General features: G+C 39.0%; 1 protein-coding gene across 2 annotated transcripts in view; it reads right to left on the bottom strand.

Moving 5' to 3' along the window:
* Positions 1-789: 789 nt before the first annotated feature.
* Positions 790-16,542, bottom strand: part of ERLIN1 (ER lipid raft associated 1) — a 41,733-nt gene continuing 25,980 nt past the window's right edge. For both annotated transcript variants that reach the window (XM_070363884.1, XM_070363885.1), the window contains 4 exons: positions 15,676-15,767; positions 5,424-5,513; positions 4,462-4,541; positions 790-3,050 (listed from right to left, as the gene is read on the bottom strand). In XM_070363884.1, coding sequence (XP_070219985.1) covers positions 2,829-3,050; positions 4,462-4,541; positions 5,424-5,513; positions 15,676-15,767 — 484 coding nt within the window. In that variant the 3' untranslated portion in view covers positions 790-2,828. The remainder of the gene's footprint in view (positions 3,051-4,461; positions 4,542-5,423; positions 5,514-15,675; positions 15,768-16,542) is intronic.

Below are 16,542 nucleotides of genomic sequence, written 5' to 3'. Positions count from 1 at the left end.
AGAACAGGTAATGTGAGGTTATGCGGTTAAAAACAGGGCAATGCGGGGTCTGACCTGAGCAGGCAGTTCCAGGAGCTCTCTCTGAAGACGTGAAGACTCTATAGGCGTTAACAAGGTTAGAGCTATAAGGGAAAAAAAGTAGACCAGGTGGATGGAGTAATACATGCAAAGGGACAGAAGGTACATTCAAGCACCTGGGCTGGAGAGCTCAGTGGGAGCAAATCCCAGAGACCCTTGCATGAAAACATCGCGGACTTAATCCCAAGGCCACAACATCTCATTCACAAAATTCCTTCCCCACAGAGTAGAAGAAATCACTTATATCTAAATCACTTCATTCTAAGCCTTACCAAAAGCCTAAAGGATAATCAGTTTGAATTCAATTTCCCTGGTTTGTAGCCACAGATGTGGGATAGCATGGAGTGGATCCCATAAAGTTATGATGCACAGCTTGTCTTTCCCCACCTCAGGATAATGCCCCTCCCCTCCTTAGCTCTTGGGCCGTCCCTGAGGGGCATGATGCACCATCCTCCCCCTTCCCTTCTCTGCTGCTGGCTACATCCCACAAAGCATCTGAACGTCCCTTGTTAAATTCCATGAGTCAGCAAAGAATGGAAACCCTGCTTTCAAAATTCTTACATGAGGTTTCTGGGAAGAGTGTAAGAAGAGTGTCTACAGTAAGATAAACTAATAAATAAACTGGCCCCTGAGCTGAAACAGGCAGGACAGCTTAAGGAGCAAGATAAGCAACAGAGAAGAATGGAGACACATGGGAAAAACACAAATCACTGATAGTAAAATAATTTTATTTAGTGTCTTCTTTTAAAAAGGTAGCATTTCACATATAAATTTAGACTTCAAGATTACCAAAAGGAACATCCCTGAAGGGGGGACAGACTGAGAGCTCCAGTGAGCACAGGGAAGCACACTCCATGGAGAGTTTAAACAAAAGTCCTTTCTCGAAAACTTCACAGTGCTACTTCCCTGTTCCTCAACTCTGCCACCACGGCTTGTGGCTTGTAAGAAAACCCACATCCACCACTTTGGGGCAACAGCTTTTAGCTCATAGGAATAGGAAACATCTCTAGGAATGAAAGCATGAAGGTCAATGATCCAGACTTCCCACAACAATCATTATTTATATGCAGCAACATATATGACAGTTCATTATATAGTTCCAAAGACCTTTTAAAGAGGGCTAGAGAATGTAAAATTCATTCATAAAGAGAATGTATATAATTAAATGAGCAAAAACAAAAATCCTTTCCATATTACGAATGCCTTTATAGGATAAGGCCTAGGGAAAAGACCCTGAATCTGGGATTCCTTTCCCACATTAAGTGTTTGGCACAACCCACAGGCTGTCATGAGACTGATAGTTAGCTTAAAGGTTTCTGGAAGTGGTCCCATGAATTTTCTGTCTGGCTTGAATGTAGCATACATAAAAGGTGTCTTAAAACTGAATAAACTATGGCCTAATTACAGGGCACACTGATTCAGGAAACTTAAGGTAAAAAAGGTCCAGATGAAATAGATCTCCCATAGCCACAGGCTAACTCTTACCAGCTTCCCATGGAAATTTAAATCCACTGGCTGCCCAGGAAGTCACTGGAATAATCCTTATCTCCTAGGTGAGGTAAAAGCTGGGGAACAACTTCGATTTTAGCATCTCTGGGCTAGGAGGGACAGAGACCAAGATGACCAAGGATGCTTTCTAGGTTACTCCTTGTTCCACCCTATGTGGACTCTTCAAACAATTTCAGAAGGAGAATCTGTGGGCTAGTAACCATGCAGCCCCAGGATTTGACCTTTAGGCAGAGGTACTGGGGGAAATGAAAGCACCCCAAATCCAGTTTTAAAAATAAAAACTTCCTGCAGTTATGATACAATACTGTGCAGTGAACAGCTAGGAACTGGATACTGCTCCTATTTCTGGTTAAAGTCTTTGTTCTACTCTTGGTCAGAGCTGAGAGGTGACATATAAGGAGCTGTCTGTGGCTAAAAACCAGGCACCTTGTCACATATGGCCTGAGGCAGTGACACAGACATCCATCACCTAATGGAGGATAATGCATGTCTCCCAGAGCTTTGGTTCAAAGCAAAGGTTTCATCTCACCCCAAACTTCAAACCAAGCTCTATCTCTGAGCTTACTAAAGCAATAAACTAATGATTAGGAATCTCTCTGAAGAATCTCTGATTGGGTGGCAGGGTGCACGTCCCAGCAGGCCACCATCTTGACTACAGGAAATCAAACAGGTGAGAATTTTATCAAGTAAATGGTTGCTCAAGCAGAAGATCATTTCCTGAAGAACTTCTGTGGACTAGATGCTAATCACAGGGATGAATGCCAGGACTGGACCCCAAAGAGAGAGCCTGGGTCCCGAAGCAGTCAGTCTTCATTACACTTACCACATTATGGCCATCTTCTCTCTGGCCTCAATCTCTTGAATGGCTGAACACACATTTCCCCAGGGACCAATGTAAACATTATTCAATAGATTTCAGCTTAGAAAAACGCAGCTTATTATATATCTAGTGTTTAACATTCCAGTGCAGGCAGTATCTTAGCATCAGACTTTCTCTCATTCATGAGTACCAGTTTAGAAAGGAACACACTCAGGATAGTTGATAAAACTGCGGCTGAAAAGACCATCTGGGTGCAGACAGCTAGTTCTCTCCTGCAATCAGCTGATAAACCAGGACGACCACAGGAGAGGCAGAACAGACAGCATGGGTTCTCTGTAAATCTGAAGAGTTGTGTAACCACTGTTCCCACTTAACCCCTTGGGCCACATCTTGATACTGGAGAACATTTCCATCTGTTGCATCAACTTGTATTCTCCTTGTTTTGGATGGGGCTCTCTCCAGAGGGTTCAAGAGCCTCCTTAGAGGGCAGAGAACCTTTTCTTCCAGTCCTAACATCTGAATACTTCAAAGCACAGGAGGAGTCCACGAACATGCTAGGGATGCTGTTGCCAAAGTAGATCTTACTGTTAGAAGCAATGGCCTGGTACCTTTTGAGCTCCAGATATTCCGGGGTCAATTTGTGCTGTGAGAGGCAAACAAGAGCACAGGCATCAGGACACTTTGGTGCACTATTCACCTCTCTCTTTCCTAACACAGACTTTCCTGATTGCTCTCCTGAGTACCATTCCTCAGCTCTCAATCATTACCAGCAGCGCTCTCTCATTCTGAAGTGTGGCTGTCACATTCACAGCACTTTTCAATGACACAAACTGCTGCCACTCTCAGCCTGAGGCGACCTCAACGACAGAATCTTGATACCTGTGTCTGGCCAGTTCTTCCCGAGACAGATTTGGATCACTGGTTTGGAAACTGAAATTTCTCATCTTGCCTTCATCTTGACCAAATTCTATTCTGTTTTTATAGAGCTGCATCCTCCAATCCAATATATTAAGTTTATTTCTAAATTTATATGGATTTCAAAGTACTAACAACTCTGTTCTGACAACCTATCATATCTTAAAATTTCTTCTGAATAGAGATTATTGTTCCTTTCTAAAGAGAAAAAGTTAAAGCCCTGTCGATACTTTAAATCTTGATTCTAACTCTTCAAACTGCATCATATACTTTAGCAACCTCCTTCTCAACTTTTTCTTTGTTCCACTCTATTGTATAATTAATACTTTCTAAACCTTGGTCATATTCTTTCCTTCTCAGAATACTAGGGGTTCTAGTTGACTTTTAATTAAATAAATCCTACTAACAGGTCTGTACTCTCTAGATCTAAACTCACCCGTCTCTATACAAAAACTGTTAACCCATACATCACCCAACCTCCTTTCTCAAGGTACACGTATGAAATTCCTCGTGACTATAGCATTTTTTAAATCCAACAAACAAGCATTACTCAATTAGGGGTATTTGGAAATGTGTGTGTGTGTGCGTGCTCTGTGTGTGTATTGTTAAAATAATTGGTGAGCAAAACTGATAGTTTAGTAGGAAAATATACCATAATGTGTAAGATAAGTCTTCAACAATGAAAAAGTATCTCACCCCAAAATGCTAAGAATTTGATGAGAAACACTGCCCTGAACAAGCTCAGCATCTGCCCACCAGGGCTCCCTTATCTGGGAGGCAATTTCAAATGAACTTTACTCCTCTCCCGTCACTCTTGTCATTTCAGGAGAAGACTTTTAACTTTCCTGATTACTGAGCTCTTATGCAGCAGTACAAATGAATGCATTTATGGCACTTAACCTGGGCTTATATATCTGCTTGCCTTTTTCCTAGTTCCTCACTTTTATACGGAACCATACAGAGTTCTCTACTCATAGAATGTGCATTATATGCCTTTGGAAATGAATGGCTGATTCTGTGATAGTAACCATCCTTTCTTGACACTGGATAAAATCACCTCTATCATGTTAGAACTCCTCACAAGGGAAAGGAAATACCCAAACTCTATTACTAGGACAGTGGCACAGAGAGCCAGTCACCTTGTTTGAGGTGGCATATTTGTGTGCGGCATAATACTCAGCATCTGCTTTCGCCTTCTCTCGGGCCAGGAATGCGGCATCTAGTAAGCAAAACAGTCAGGGTGTTTAAAACAGAGCAAAGGTGCAACCCATTTCCTCAGCTCTGCGCAAGAGTTCAGACTCTACCTGAAGCAGAAGCCCATTTATCCACTGCCTGATATTACAATCATTTACTTTACTTCTAAGGCATATAACAGTGTTAACAGTTTTCAAATCCCAGTCTCCAGACAGCTTGTTCTCAAAGGGAGGATACTCTTGACAATGTCAAGTTAAATAACTCAGTTCATCTGAACCCACTTCATTTTCAACCTGAAGCTGTTCCTTCTTTCCACCACCCCTCATCACTCAAAGCCTCATACCCCACCCAGGCTCTAGGCGTTAACTAAGTAAGTTCAGACATGAGCGCCTGGCTCTATTTATTGCACTGTCTCCATCCCCTTCAAACTGGATCCAGAATCAGTTAATGCAGAATGATAGGAAGCAGCATCATGTAAGCAAAAGAGGCTGAATATTTCATCTTTAAGACTGTGAACTAAGAGCATCGACTTCTCACTATGTGTAATCAAGAGTTTGGAAGATAAAAACTGGGGCTTCTTTTTTCCCCAACTAATCGTCTGGTTATTTTTTTGGTTGACAAGCAGAAAAGAAACTGGTGGTATATTCTTTAAAACGGATTACTTTGCCTGAGAACAAGTCCGTCCTAATTTAAGGATGGAAAATAAAAGGTTAACGTTTACCATAGTTACAAACCAAAGAACTAAATATGCAATGGCAATTTAAAAAATGTTTGTCTAGAATATCAACTAGCTACTTCCTCCAGACCAGATTATCCTCTCTATGGCCCACCCACCATAACCCAGACCCAGTCCCTGAGACAGCGAAGCAGTTCAGGATGGTCAGAGTTTCTTTTCTCCCTGTGGTACCTTCAATTTCAGAAATGCGCTTTTCAGTTTCTTTCTCCATCACCTTCTGCTGAAACCGAATTTTTGCCACTTGTGCAATCTTCTCTGCTTCTATAATTATATACAAAACAAGATACCTTCAAAAACATTTCTCTAGTTCTGGAGCTACTTAGAAAACAGCAGCACATAGCTTACATTTAATCATATAACACTTTACAGCCTAATTGTTTCACTGTTTTATCTACCCAAACTATAAACAACTCATCAGAAAAAAGGAAGTTTATTTCCTACTTCACTTTTATTTGGACAGTGTTTGTTTTGTGGGAAGGAGGAATACAAAACGTAACAGTTTCAGTCCTTCATGGGATTAAATGGCAGTGATTCACAAGTTAATGGGGAAAACAAGAGACTTCGTGAAAGCACTCAAAACAAAAACAGTGCAACACAAGTGTATAGCAACATAGGACATTTATATATTGTGGCAGGAGAAAGAAAGGATGTGGAAGATAAGCCAAGGAAGGTCATCTAGAAGAAATCTTAAAAGAAAATTATACACAGAACTTAAGAGGACCTGGCAGAAAGTGTAAATGAAAACAAGAAGAAACAAATTAGCAAGTCACAGTGAAGAGGTGATAAGAGAGCCAGTTGACAAGAGAAGATAACAAAAACACTACAGAGAGGGCTAAAAGACCCCTGTTTTGAGTGAAAGGCTAAGGAATTTAGCTTTAATATATACTCCAGATCAATTGTTAAGTAACTATCAGGGAAATGATGTGATGAAGAGTTACCAGAGGAGTATTCTGACTGCTACAGACATAAAGACAAAAAGCAGGGTAATTCATCTGAGCATGTGAAAATGTGCTGGGAGTGAACAAGGTAGCCGCAGCAGGCAATTACGGGCAGGGAAAACAAAACATCCTTAGGAACTCTCTGGTCTAACTAAAGGATCCAGAACCAGGGAAGAAAGACTCTAATTTTACACTTTCAATATAACCACTACAATTCTTGAAGAACATTCTCAATTCTCCTTTTCAGTCAAAGAAGTTGAGTATTTTAACATATCTTCTCTTTGGCCTCTGGAGGAAGCCCATAATGGAAAGAACACTTCCAAGTGGTTTCTTCTTTCCAAAAGGCAGGATCCTTTACGAACTACTCCAGGGCATATTTCCCTATATCCCCAACAGCATAAAATCAATCTATCATCATACCATCCTAAAAACAGACTACTATGTTCAGCTGGGCTAAAAACTTAGCATTAAGCAGAAACTCAGTAAAATTCAAATAAAAGGTGAGGAATCTAGAGCCTGCAGCTAGAACCCAGAGAATGGTGTCTTAACATTGGGAAATGATGCAGTAATCCCATTTCACACTATTCTCTGACATGTGGGCATGAACCAACAAACAGCATGACCAGAGCTCTAGTTAAGAAAACTGGTGGAACAGGCTAATGAGAAACCCTTCAGCTATCAACATCTTAAAATGCTAGATAAAACAGAACAAAATTGTTTCCTAATGTGTAACTGAGATCTTCAAGAGACACAAGTAAAGGGAGAGCTGACAGACTGTATGACAGCAGCCCTGGGAGTGGATATTAGACAAGTAAGAGAGATGGCCTTGGGTTACTGCCCATGCAGGGCTGGGAGATGACGTCTTGAGATGGCATAACTGAAACCCCCATATAAAACCCAGGACCTTCTAAAGGGCTCCAACTCCAGTGAAACTAAAATGCTCTACCTTCCGTCCCAGTGACATATCATAGTGAAATTAGAGAGAACTCCAAGATAGAAAATTCTTAAAAGTTAAGCAAGGAGAAGAGGCCAAACAAAACCAAAATATTACTGCCAAAGTTACACAGAAAAGGAAGCTGAGCTGGGCTTAGAACTATAGGTTAAATTACCATTCAAGAATGAAGTAAAACTATTTCAGACCAAGGAAGATTGAGTAAGTTTTCCATTTCTCAGCCTTCATTGAAAAAAGCTAGCAGAAAAAAAGAAACGAATTGCCAGAAGCAATGGAGAGGGAAAAAATTACACAATACATTTAAATAAAAATAAAATATTTTACTGTAAGAATCGATGATAATAATTAATGGGGGAATGAAAACAACATAAAGTAAAATATCAGGCAACAACAATATGTAAAACTGGAGGACAGTGATAGAGCTAAAGCATCCTAAGGTATTATTCAAGAAGAGCATGAAAAGAATGATTAAATCTAGAGTCTCTCAAGTCAGGTATGCTTGTAGCATTTTACAGGCAATGCCTAGTTATACATTCAAGAAATAGAACATAAAACTTCCAATCAAGTCAAAGGAGGAAAAGAATAAAGAAAAGATAATCAATTCAATATCAGTCAAAAAAGGGGGGAAAAGAAGCATGGTAAATGGCACAAAATTAAATGATAAAACAAGTCCAAATATAGCAGTAACCACAATAAATATAAAAAGACTAAACTCACCAGTTAAAAGACAGATTCTCACATTGGATAAGATAACAAAATCCAGCTATATGCTGTTTACAAGAGACACACCTAAAACATAATGACATAGAAAAGTTGAAAGTAAAAGGATGTGAAAATATACATCAAGAAAATAACTAACCAAGAAAAATCTGTCATAGCTATATTATCATCAGACAAAATAGACCTTAAGCCAACAAGCATGTCTGGCTATAAAAGAGGGTTATTACATAACGCGCCAATTCTCCAGAGATGTAATAATGCAATTCTGGAACTGAACACTTTTAAAGATACAGTCCTAGATTACATAAAGAGAAAGTTACAAGTCAACAAATTCATGGTCATAGTGGGAGATTTTAACACACCATCTCAGTAACTGATAGCTCAAGAAGACAAAAACTAGAAGAGCACACAAGATGTGAACAATACAATTCATAATCCTGACATAATGAATATAAAGAGAAACCTGAATCCAACAAATAGCGAACAGACATTCAATCTCTTCAAGCACACACAGAACATTTACCAAAAAAGGACCATGTACTTGATAGTCCACAAAACAAACTTCAACAAATACTTAAGAATCCATATAACAGGTCATATTTTCTGATTACAATGCAGAAATCAATAATAAAAAAGTAGCTCCCTGAGAATCCACTCAATTAGAAATTGAAAATATACTATTAATAATTCATGAATCAAAGCAGAAATAATGGAAATTAAAAACAAAACAAAAAACAAACACAAATAAATTAAATTACATTCAAAACTGGTGAGATGCACCTAAAAGCAGAACTTGGAAGAAAATGTCTCATTTTACACTTTTCCATTAGAAAAGATTAAAAACTAAAGAATTAAGTCACTCAAGAAATTCGAAAAGAACCAATAAGTAAATTCTAGGTAGAAAATTAAAAAAAATAAGTGTAAAATAATAATTTAAAAGAAAGTAACAAAAGAATCAACCAAATTAACATCTAGTTCTAGGAAAAGATGAAAAAAACCAATCTGATCCAGCAAAACAGAAGGCACAAATAAACAATATCAGGAATGACAAGGGGCACACAGATTTAGTAGAGGGTTTATTTTTAAAAAATCATTGAGAACTTTACAAACAAATTTATGCCCTCAAATTTGAAACAGCAGATAAAAACATAACTACCAAAACTGACTTAAAAAAGAAACAAACACCTTACACAATACAGAAATTAAATCTGTAGATTAAATGTTGCCATAAAAATCAAATGAGCATACAAAAAAGCACAAACTCCACTTTACCACGATGGTTTTTATAACTGAGTTCCAGCAAATCTACAAAGAGGAGATAATATATATTTTATACAAGATGCTCACAACATGGAAAAAAGAAATGCCCTCTAACTCATTTTGAGGCTAGTGTAGCCAGGATACAACAAACAAACAAAAACAAACAACAGTCCCCAAAAACCTAAGAGTAAGAAAATAAGAAAAAAAAAAAAGCAGCTGACCATTTATGAAAATAAAAGTAAAAAAATAAAATTAAAGCAAGTCATATAAAACGTATTAGGGTAAATTAACCACCTACTTTATGAGCAAATGAATTTATCCCATGAAGACAAAATAACTTTTAAGAGAAAATCTATTAATATAATCATCATATTAACTGCTTTAAAAAGAAAAACCATATGGTCATCTTAACAGATTTAGAAAAAAATTGTAAAAGTTTTAGCAGTCATTCATGATAAAAACCCTGGGCAAGCAAGAAACAGAAGGAAACTTCATCAACCCGATAAAAGTTTAGCATAGCAAACATCACTGGGACTGTGTTTTTAAAGTTAGAACAAGACAAGAATGCCTGTTTACCATCTTTCTTTTCAGCACTGTACTGGAAGTCATAGCCTAAAGCAGTTAAGAGAAGAACTAAAAACTGTAGAGTACAGTGAAAAACCAGAACTGTCCTGATCTTGAAGACAATATGATTTACTTGAGAAATCCAAGAGAATATTATAAACAACAGCATTTTCAGGAAGACTGATAAATGAAAAAATCAACAGCATACCTACAAAAGTAAAAAGCAGTTCAAAAATGTGTCCTGAAAAAAGAGCCTATCTGTACTAGCAAAATATTTGAGGAATATATAGAAATAAGTCTCTAACAAAGAGTGTGTAGGAACTATGAGAAGAAGATTATGATACCTTTTTTTGAAAGGTCATTCTTTCATTTTTCATTCTCATAAATGGAGAAATGCAATAGATTTATAAAATTCAATATTATAAATATAATTCTCTTCAAACTGATATACCATATACAAGTAATGTGATTACAATAAAAACTCAACAGTAGTTTATAGAACTTGAGCTGGTTCTAAAATTTACATGGAGGAATTAGGGCTTAGAATAGTCCAACACAATTTTAGAAACAGGAACAGTTAAGAGGAATAGTGAAGAAGAAACAAACTTGCTCTACCAGACAGCAAGACTTAAAATAAAAGCTATAGTAATTAAAGCAAGGTATTACTGGAAAACGAAAGACAAAGAAATGGAAAGAAAACAGAAACCCAAGCAACAAAACAAATTATATATAGGATCTTATTATATGACAGATGTGGCATTATAAATAAATAAAGGGAATAAGGAACTACTCAATAGTCTAAGATAGTTTGCCATTTGGAAAAAGTTAAATGGATTAGATTTGATAGTGCCTGAAGAACAACGGACAGAGGTTTGTGACATTGTACAGGAGGCAGTGATCAAGACCATCCCCAAGAAAAAGAAATGCAAAAAGGACAAATGGTTGTCTGAGGAGGCCTTACAAATAGCTGAGAAAAGAACAGAAGTTAAAGGCAAAGGAGAAAATGAAAGATATACCCGTTTGAATGCAGAGTTCCAAAGAATAGCAGAGAGAGATAAGAAAGCCTTCCTCAGTGATTAATGCAAAGAAATAGAGGAAAACAATAGGATGGGAAAGACTAAAGATCTCTTCAAGAAAACTAGAGATACCAAGGGAACACATCATGTAAAGATGGGCACAATAAAGGACAGAAATGGTATGGACCTAACAGAAGCAGAAGATATTAAGAAAAGACTATACAAAAGATATACAGAAGAACTACACAAAAAAGATCTTCATGACCCAGATAATCACAATGGTGTGATCACTCACCTAGGGCCACACGTCCTAGAGTCCGAAGTCAAGTGGGCCTTGGGGAAGCATCACTACAAACAAGGCTAGTGGGGGTGATGGAATTTCAGTTGAACTATTTCAAATCCTAAAAGATGATGCTGTTAAAGTGCCACACTCAATATGCCAACAAATTTGGAAAACTCAGCAGTGGCCACAGGACTGGAAAAGGTCAGTTTTCAATCCAATCCCAAAGAAAGGCAATGGCCAAAGAATGCTCAAACTACTGCGTAATTGCATTCATCTCATATGCTAGTAAAGTAATGCTCAAAATTCTCCAAGTAAGGCTCCAACAGTACATGAACTGAGAACTTTCAGATGTTCAAGCTAGATTTAGAAAAGGCAGAGGAACCAGAGATCATTTTGCCAACATCCACTGGATCATCAAAAAAGCAAAAGAGTTCCAGAGAAACATCTACTTCTGCTTTATTGACTACGTTAGAGCCTTTGACTATGTGGATCACAACAAACTGTGGAAAAAAAGAGACAGAACTACCAGAACACCTGACCTGCTTTCTGAGAAATCTGTATGCAGGTCAAGAAGCAACAGTTAGAACCTGACATGGAACAAAGGACTGGTTCCAAATTGGGAAAGGAGTACATCAAGGCTGTATACTGTCACCCTGCTTATTTAACTTACATGCAGAGTACATCATGCGAAATGCTGGGCTTGGATGAAGCACAAGCTGGAATCAATAATGCCAGGAGAAATATCAATAACCTCAGATATGCAGATGACACCACCCTTACGGCAGAAAGCGAAGAGGAACTGAAGAGCCTCTTGATGAAAGTGATAAAGAGGAGAGTGAAAAAGTTGGCTTAAAACTCAACATTCAAAAAACGAAGATCATGGCACCCGGTTCCATCTCTTCATGACAAATAGATGGGGAAACAATGGAAACACTGACAGACTTTATCTTCTTGGACTCCAAAATCACTGGAGATGACGACTGCAGCCATGAAATCAAAAGACACTTGCTCCTTGGAAGAAAAGTTATTACCTAGACAGCATATTAAAAAGCAGAGACATTACTTTGCCAACAAAGGTCTGTCTAATCAAAGCTATGGTTTTTCCAGTAGTTGTGTATGGATGTGAGAGTTGGACCATAAAGAAAGCTGAGTGGTGTAGAATTGACGCTTTTGAACTGTGGTGTTGGAGAAGACACTTGACAGTTCCTTGGACTTCAAGGAGATCAAACCAGTCAATTCTAAAGGAAATCAGTCCTGAATATTTATTGGAAGGACTGATGCTGAAGCTCCAATACTTCGGCCACCTGATGCTTAGAACTGACTCCTGAAAAAAGACCCTGATGCTGGGAAAGAGTGAAGGCAGGAGGAGAAGGGGACAACAGAGGATAAGATGGTTGGACAGCATCACTGACTCGATGGACATGAGTTTGACCAATCGCTGGGAGCTGGTGATGGACAGGGAAGCCTCTCTTGCTGCAGTTCATTGGGTTGCAAAGGGGCAGACTCACTGAGCGACTGAACTGAACTAAAACTGAATCTATATATCACACTAAACATTAAAATAAATTGCAGATGAGCTCAAGATCTATATATGAGAAGAAAAACTTTATAACTTTTAGAATAAAATTATTATTTTGGGGTTGGGAAAGAATTCTTAAACAAGATAGGAAAAGCACAAACTGGAAAGGAAAAGATCGATGAATCTGATTACATGAAAATGAAATACATACGTATGTCAAAGACATCATAAAGTTCAAAGACATGCCATAAATTGAGAGAAGATATCTGCAATGTATAAACCTGGGAAGGGATTAGTATCTAGAAGATATAAAGAATTTTTACAAATCAGTTTTAAAAAGTAATCAAATAACAGCCAAAGACTTTAACAGGCAATTACACATCAAAAAAAGGGAAACTTGAATGTTCCATAAACAATACTCAACTTCACCAGTAACTGGGGAAACTCATCAAAACTGTGTGGTTTCATGTCCATCACCAAAATGGCATAAATTTTTAAAAATCTGGTAACTCTATGGGTAGAGGAGGATGTGTAGAAATTACAACTGAATAAGGCAGCAAAGAAATGGAAACTCAAACACTGCTGAAGAAAGGGTAAAACGGAGGAGTCACTTTGAAGGGCAACTTGGCAGTGTTTTTGTAACTTCAAGATGTGTGTTCCCTATGACTCAGCAACTCTACTTTGAGATACGTATTCTAGAGCAGTGCTTCTCAAACCAGCTGTGGGAAAGAATTTGTTTGTATTTTAATCTTTAATAAAATATAATAGGGCACTGACCCACACCACATGTTAAGTAGCACTTCTCTAGAAAAACTCTTGCATGTGAGCACAGACAGATATGGATAAGGGTTGTTGGGGGCCAGCGTGAGGCACTCCGCCCATGGCAAAGGTCATGAGGAAGGAGGCTCAACATACGCAAAGGCGGGATCGAGCCTCAGGAGTCCCCCTGGAAATCCTCGAGCATCTACCCCCATAAGCAGAGCCTGCCTACTTTACTACTTTGTGCTCTCACCTACACCTCTGACTTTATGGGGGGCTGTCCCCCACCACCTCTTTCAGAGAAGGAGTTAACTTAGAGCTCCAGTTAATAAAAACTCCTGGGCGTGACAAGAGTGTTCTAATCTACAAACTCCTCTGAAGGTTCTCTAGCCTGCCTGACAGGCTTGTCCGGTCACATGTGATTGCTCACAGCCTCCCAACCGTGAGAGGCATGAGATGCTTTAAACCTTCTAAAAACAGGTTCCTTAGAAAAGTTAGAAAACCATTAGTATAAGTATAGTGGGCTGATTAGAAATTGTACTGGTGAAGGGTTTTTCGTTTGTTCAGCCAATGTTTGTTGCTAAGTCTCCCCATCCCCTGCCCTTACACACATTAATGAATATATAGAAGAAATAAGTATTAACCTTTGATATTAATCACGTTAGACCTTAGGCTAAGTAAATTCTTTCCTTAATTAAAACCCACTACACCTTCACCCTATAGGAATGTAACTTTATCTGGTACCTTCAGAAGGTGGAGTCTTTTTTAAGAATAATCACCCCTGGAGAAATAAGTGTCCTGGTTGACTGACCGCTGTCACAAGGAGAGGGTCATAAATTGTCAGCAGGCCCCCTGGCCAGAAGATGATGTAACACCCCTAAGACCTCTGTATACATTTGTATGAAGCACCTGACTTTGATAAAAGTCAGGACTGCTGACCCCACGTGACTTTTGCATAACATCTCAGTGTATAAAAGTAGACCATGGAAAATAAAGAATTGGGATCAGTTTCTCGAAATACTGGTCTCCCCATGTCGCTCGCTCTCTCAAACTCTGGCTGAGTCTCCATCTGGAACGCGGAACCCACCAAGCTTACTAATTTTGCCTGGGCTTCTAAGATCCGACTGGGGAGGCCTCAGTGTCTCTCCTTCGGGAGAACGGAAGGATGCCTGCGGCCTTCGTAAGTGGTGCAAACTTCTTGTCTTGAAGTTTTATTGGTCTCCCATGTAAACCAAGCTACTCAGCCTCTTTTCTCCACTGAATTTTCCTACTGAGCTATCCTCATTCTACTACTCTTTACATCTCTAATTAACATCTAATTGAAGCTATTGTATCCTGATCCTCGCCGACGCCGTCCCCACTTTGAACTCCCTGGATTAGCTGTGGCTGGGCCTCGGCAAGGGTATTACTGCAGAACAGTCTGTAATAAGGAAAAACCAGAAACTAGTTCTTCATTAGTAATCCATCAAATGAGGATCACTCACAGAATGAAATGTATACACAGCAGTTAAAAAAGAAACTAGATCTATATGTATCAATATGAATAAATCTCAGTGTTAGTTAAAAAAAAAAAAAGGAAGTTGTAAATAAAAGGTGGAGTTTGATACCACTTCTGTAGTCAAACAATTCTGTGAATTGTTACATACTTAAAGTAATATGGACAGAAAAGATTTATGTCAACTTCAGAACAGAAGCTACTCTGAGAAGACAGGTCAAGAAGTAAGACCAGGGAGGGGTACAAAAGGAGGCTTCATATAACATTTTCCTAAAAGAAAATGCAATCTGAAAGAAATATGGCAAAATGTTAAGCCTTCATTATATTGTTCTCTGTATGTTCCTATATATTTGAACTATTTTAATGTAAAATAAACTTTCAGCAAACCAAGGAACAAACAAGTGAGAACCTAAGGCAGCAGGTGACTAACAGCCTGCTGGGGTTTTAGGGAAGCCCCTGTGACTTAAAATTAGCTATAAGCAACCCTGCTGTACTTCCAGAGATGGCAATATTTATCCATGCAGATAAAACTAGGTTGCATGTCAACAGTAAGGATGCATACTATAATCCTGAGCTTTGGCAAAAAACCCTTATTCTGAATCTGTGTACACAAAACCCCTATTCCACCAGAGACTAGAACTATTCCCAAACCCTATCCACTGTCCCTGTCCTCGAAAGACAACAGAGGGGGTCAACAACACAGTGGAGAGCCAAAGCACTTCATCAAGTACTGGCCTCATCTATGTTTAAAGGCTTTAGGACATCTGAACATACAAAGGAATTTCCAGGATTCTCCATCATGTATGATGCAATCTTATCTGAGTCCCATCAATATCCAACATGAGGCTGACAAAGAACAGGACAAACTCACAGCACATGTACTTAGAGACTTCCATTTCAGAAAGAAATCCAAGTACCTATAACAGCCTTTTTCCTCTCTGTCTCAGCTTCTTTCTCCACAACCTTTTGTTTCTGTGCAGCTATAAGAAGTTTTGTCTTCTCAGCCTCCCTGTGGGAAAAAAAATTACAAAAAATTAGAAATGATCTATAGTCACAGAAAGTCTCTTGATGAAAGTGAAAGTGGAGAATGAAAAAGTTGGCTTAAAGCTCAACATTCAGAAAACGAAGATCAAGGCATCCGGTCCTATCACTTCACGGGAAATAGATGGGGAAACAGTGGAAACAGTGTCAGACTTTATTTTTCTGGGCTCCAAAATCACCACAGATGGTGACTGCAGCCATGAAATTAAAAGACACTTACTCCTTAGAAGGAAAGTTATGTCCAACCTAGACAGCATACTGAAAAGCAGAGACATTACTTTGCCAACAAAGGTCCATCTAGTCAAGGCTATGGTTTTTCCTGTGGTCATGTATGGATGTGAGAGATGGACTGTGAAGAAGGCTGAGTGTGGAAGAATTGATGCTTTTGAACTGTGGTGTTGGAGAAGACTCTTGAGATTCCCTTGGACTGCAATGAGATCCAACCAGTCCATTCTAAAGGAGATCAGCCCTGGGATTTCTTTGGAAGGAATGATGCTAAAGCTGAAACTCCAGTACTCTGGCCACCTCATGCGAAGAGGTGACTCATTGGAAAAGACTCTGATGCTGGAAGGGATTGGGGGCAGGAGGAAAAGGGGACGACAGAGGATGAGATGGCTGGATGGCATCACCAACTCAATGGATGTGAGTCTGAGTGAATTCCGGGAGTTGGTGATGGACAGGGAGGCCTGGTGTGCTGTGATTCACGGGGTCGCAAAGAACTGGACATGACTGAGTGACTGAAC

Source organism: Bos mutus, chromosome 26 (genome assembly GCF_027580195.1).
Source record: "Bos mutus isolate GX-2022 chromosome 26, NWIPB_WYAK_1.1, whole genome shotgun sequence".
NCBI lineage: Eukaryota > Metazoa > Chordata > Mammalia > Artiodactyla > Bovidae > Bos > Bos mutus.
This window is presented reverse-complemented; position numbering and strand designations above follow the sequence as displayed.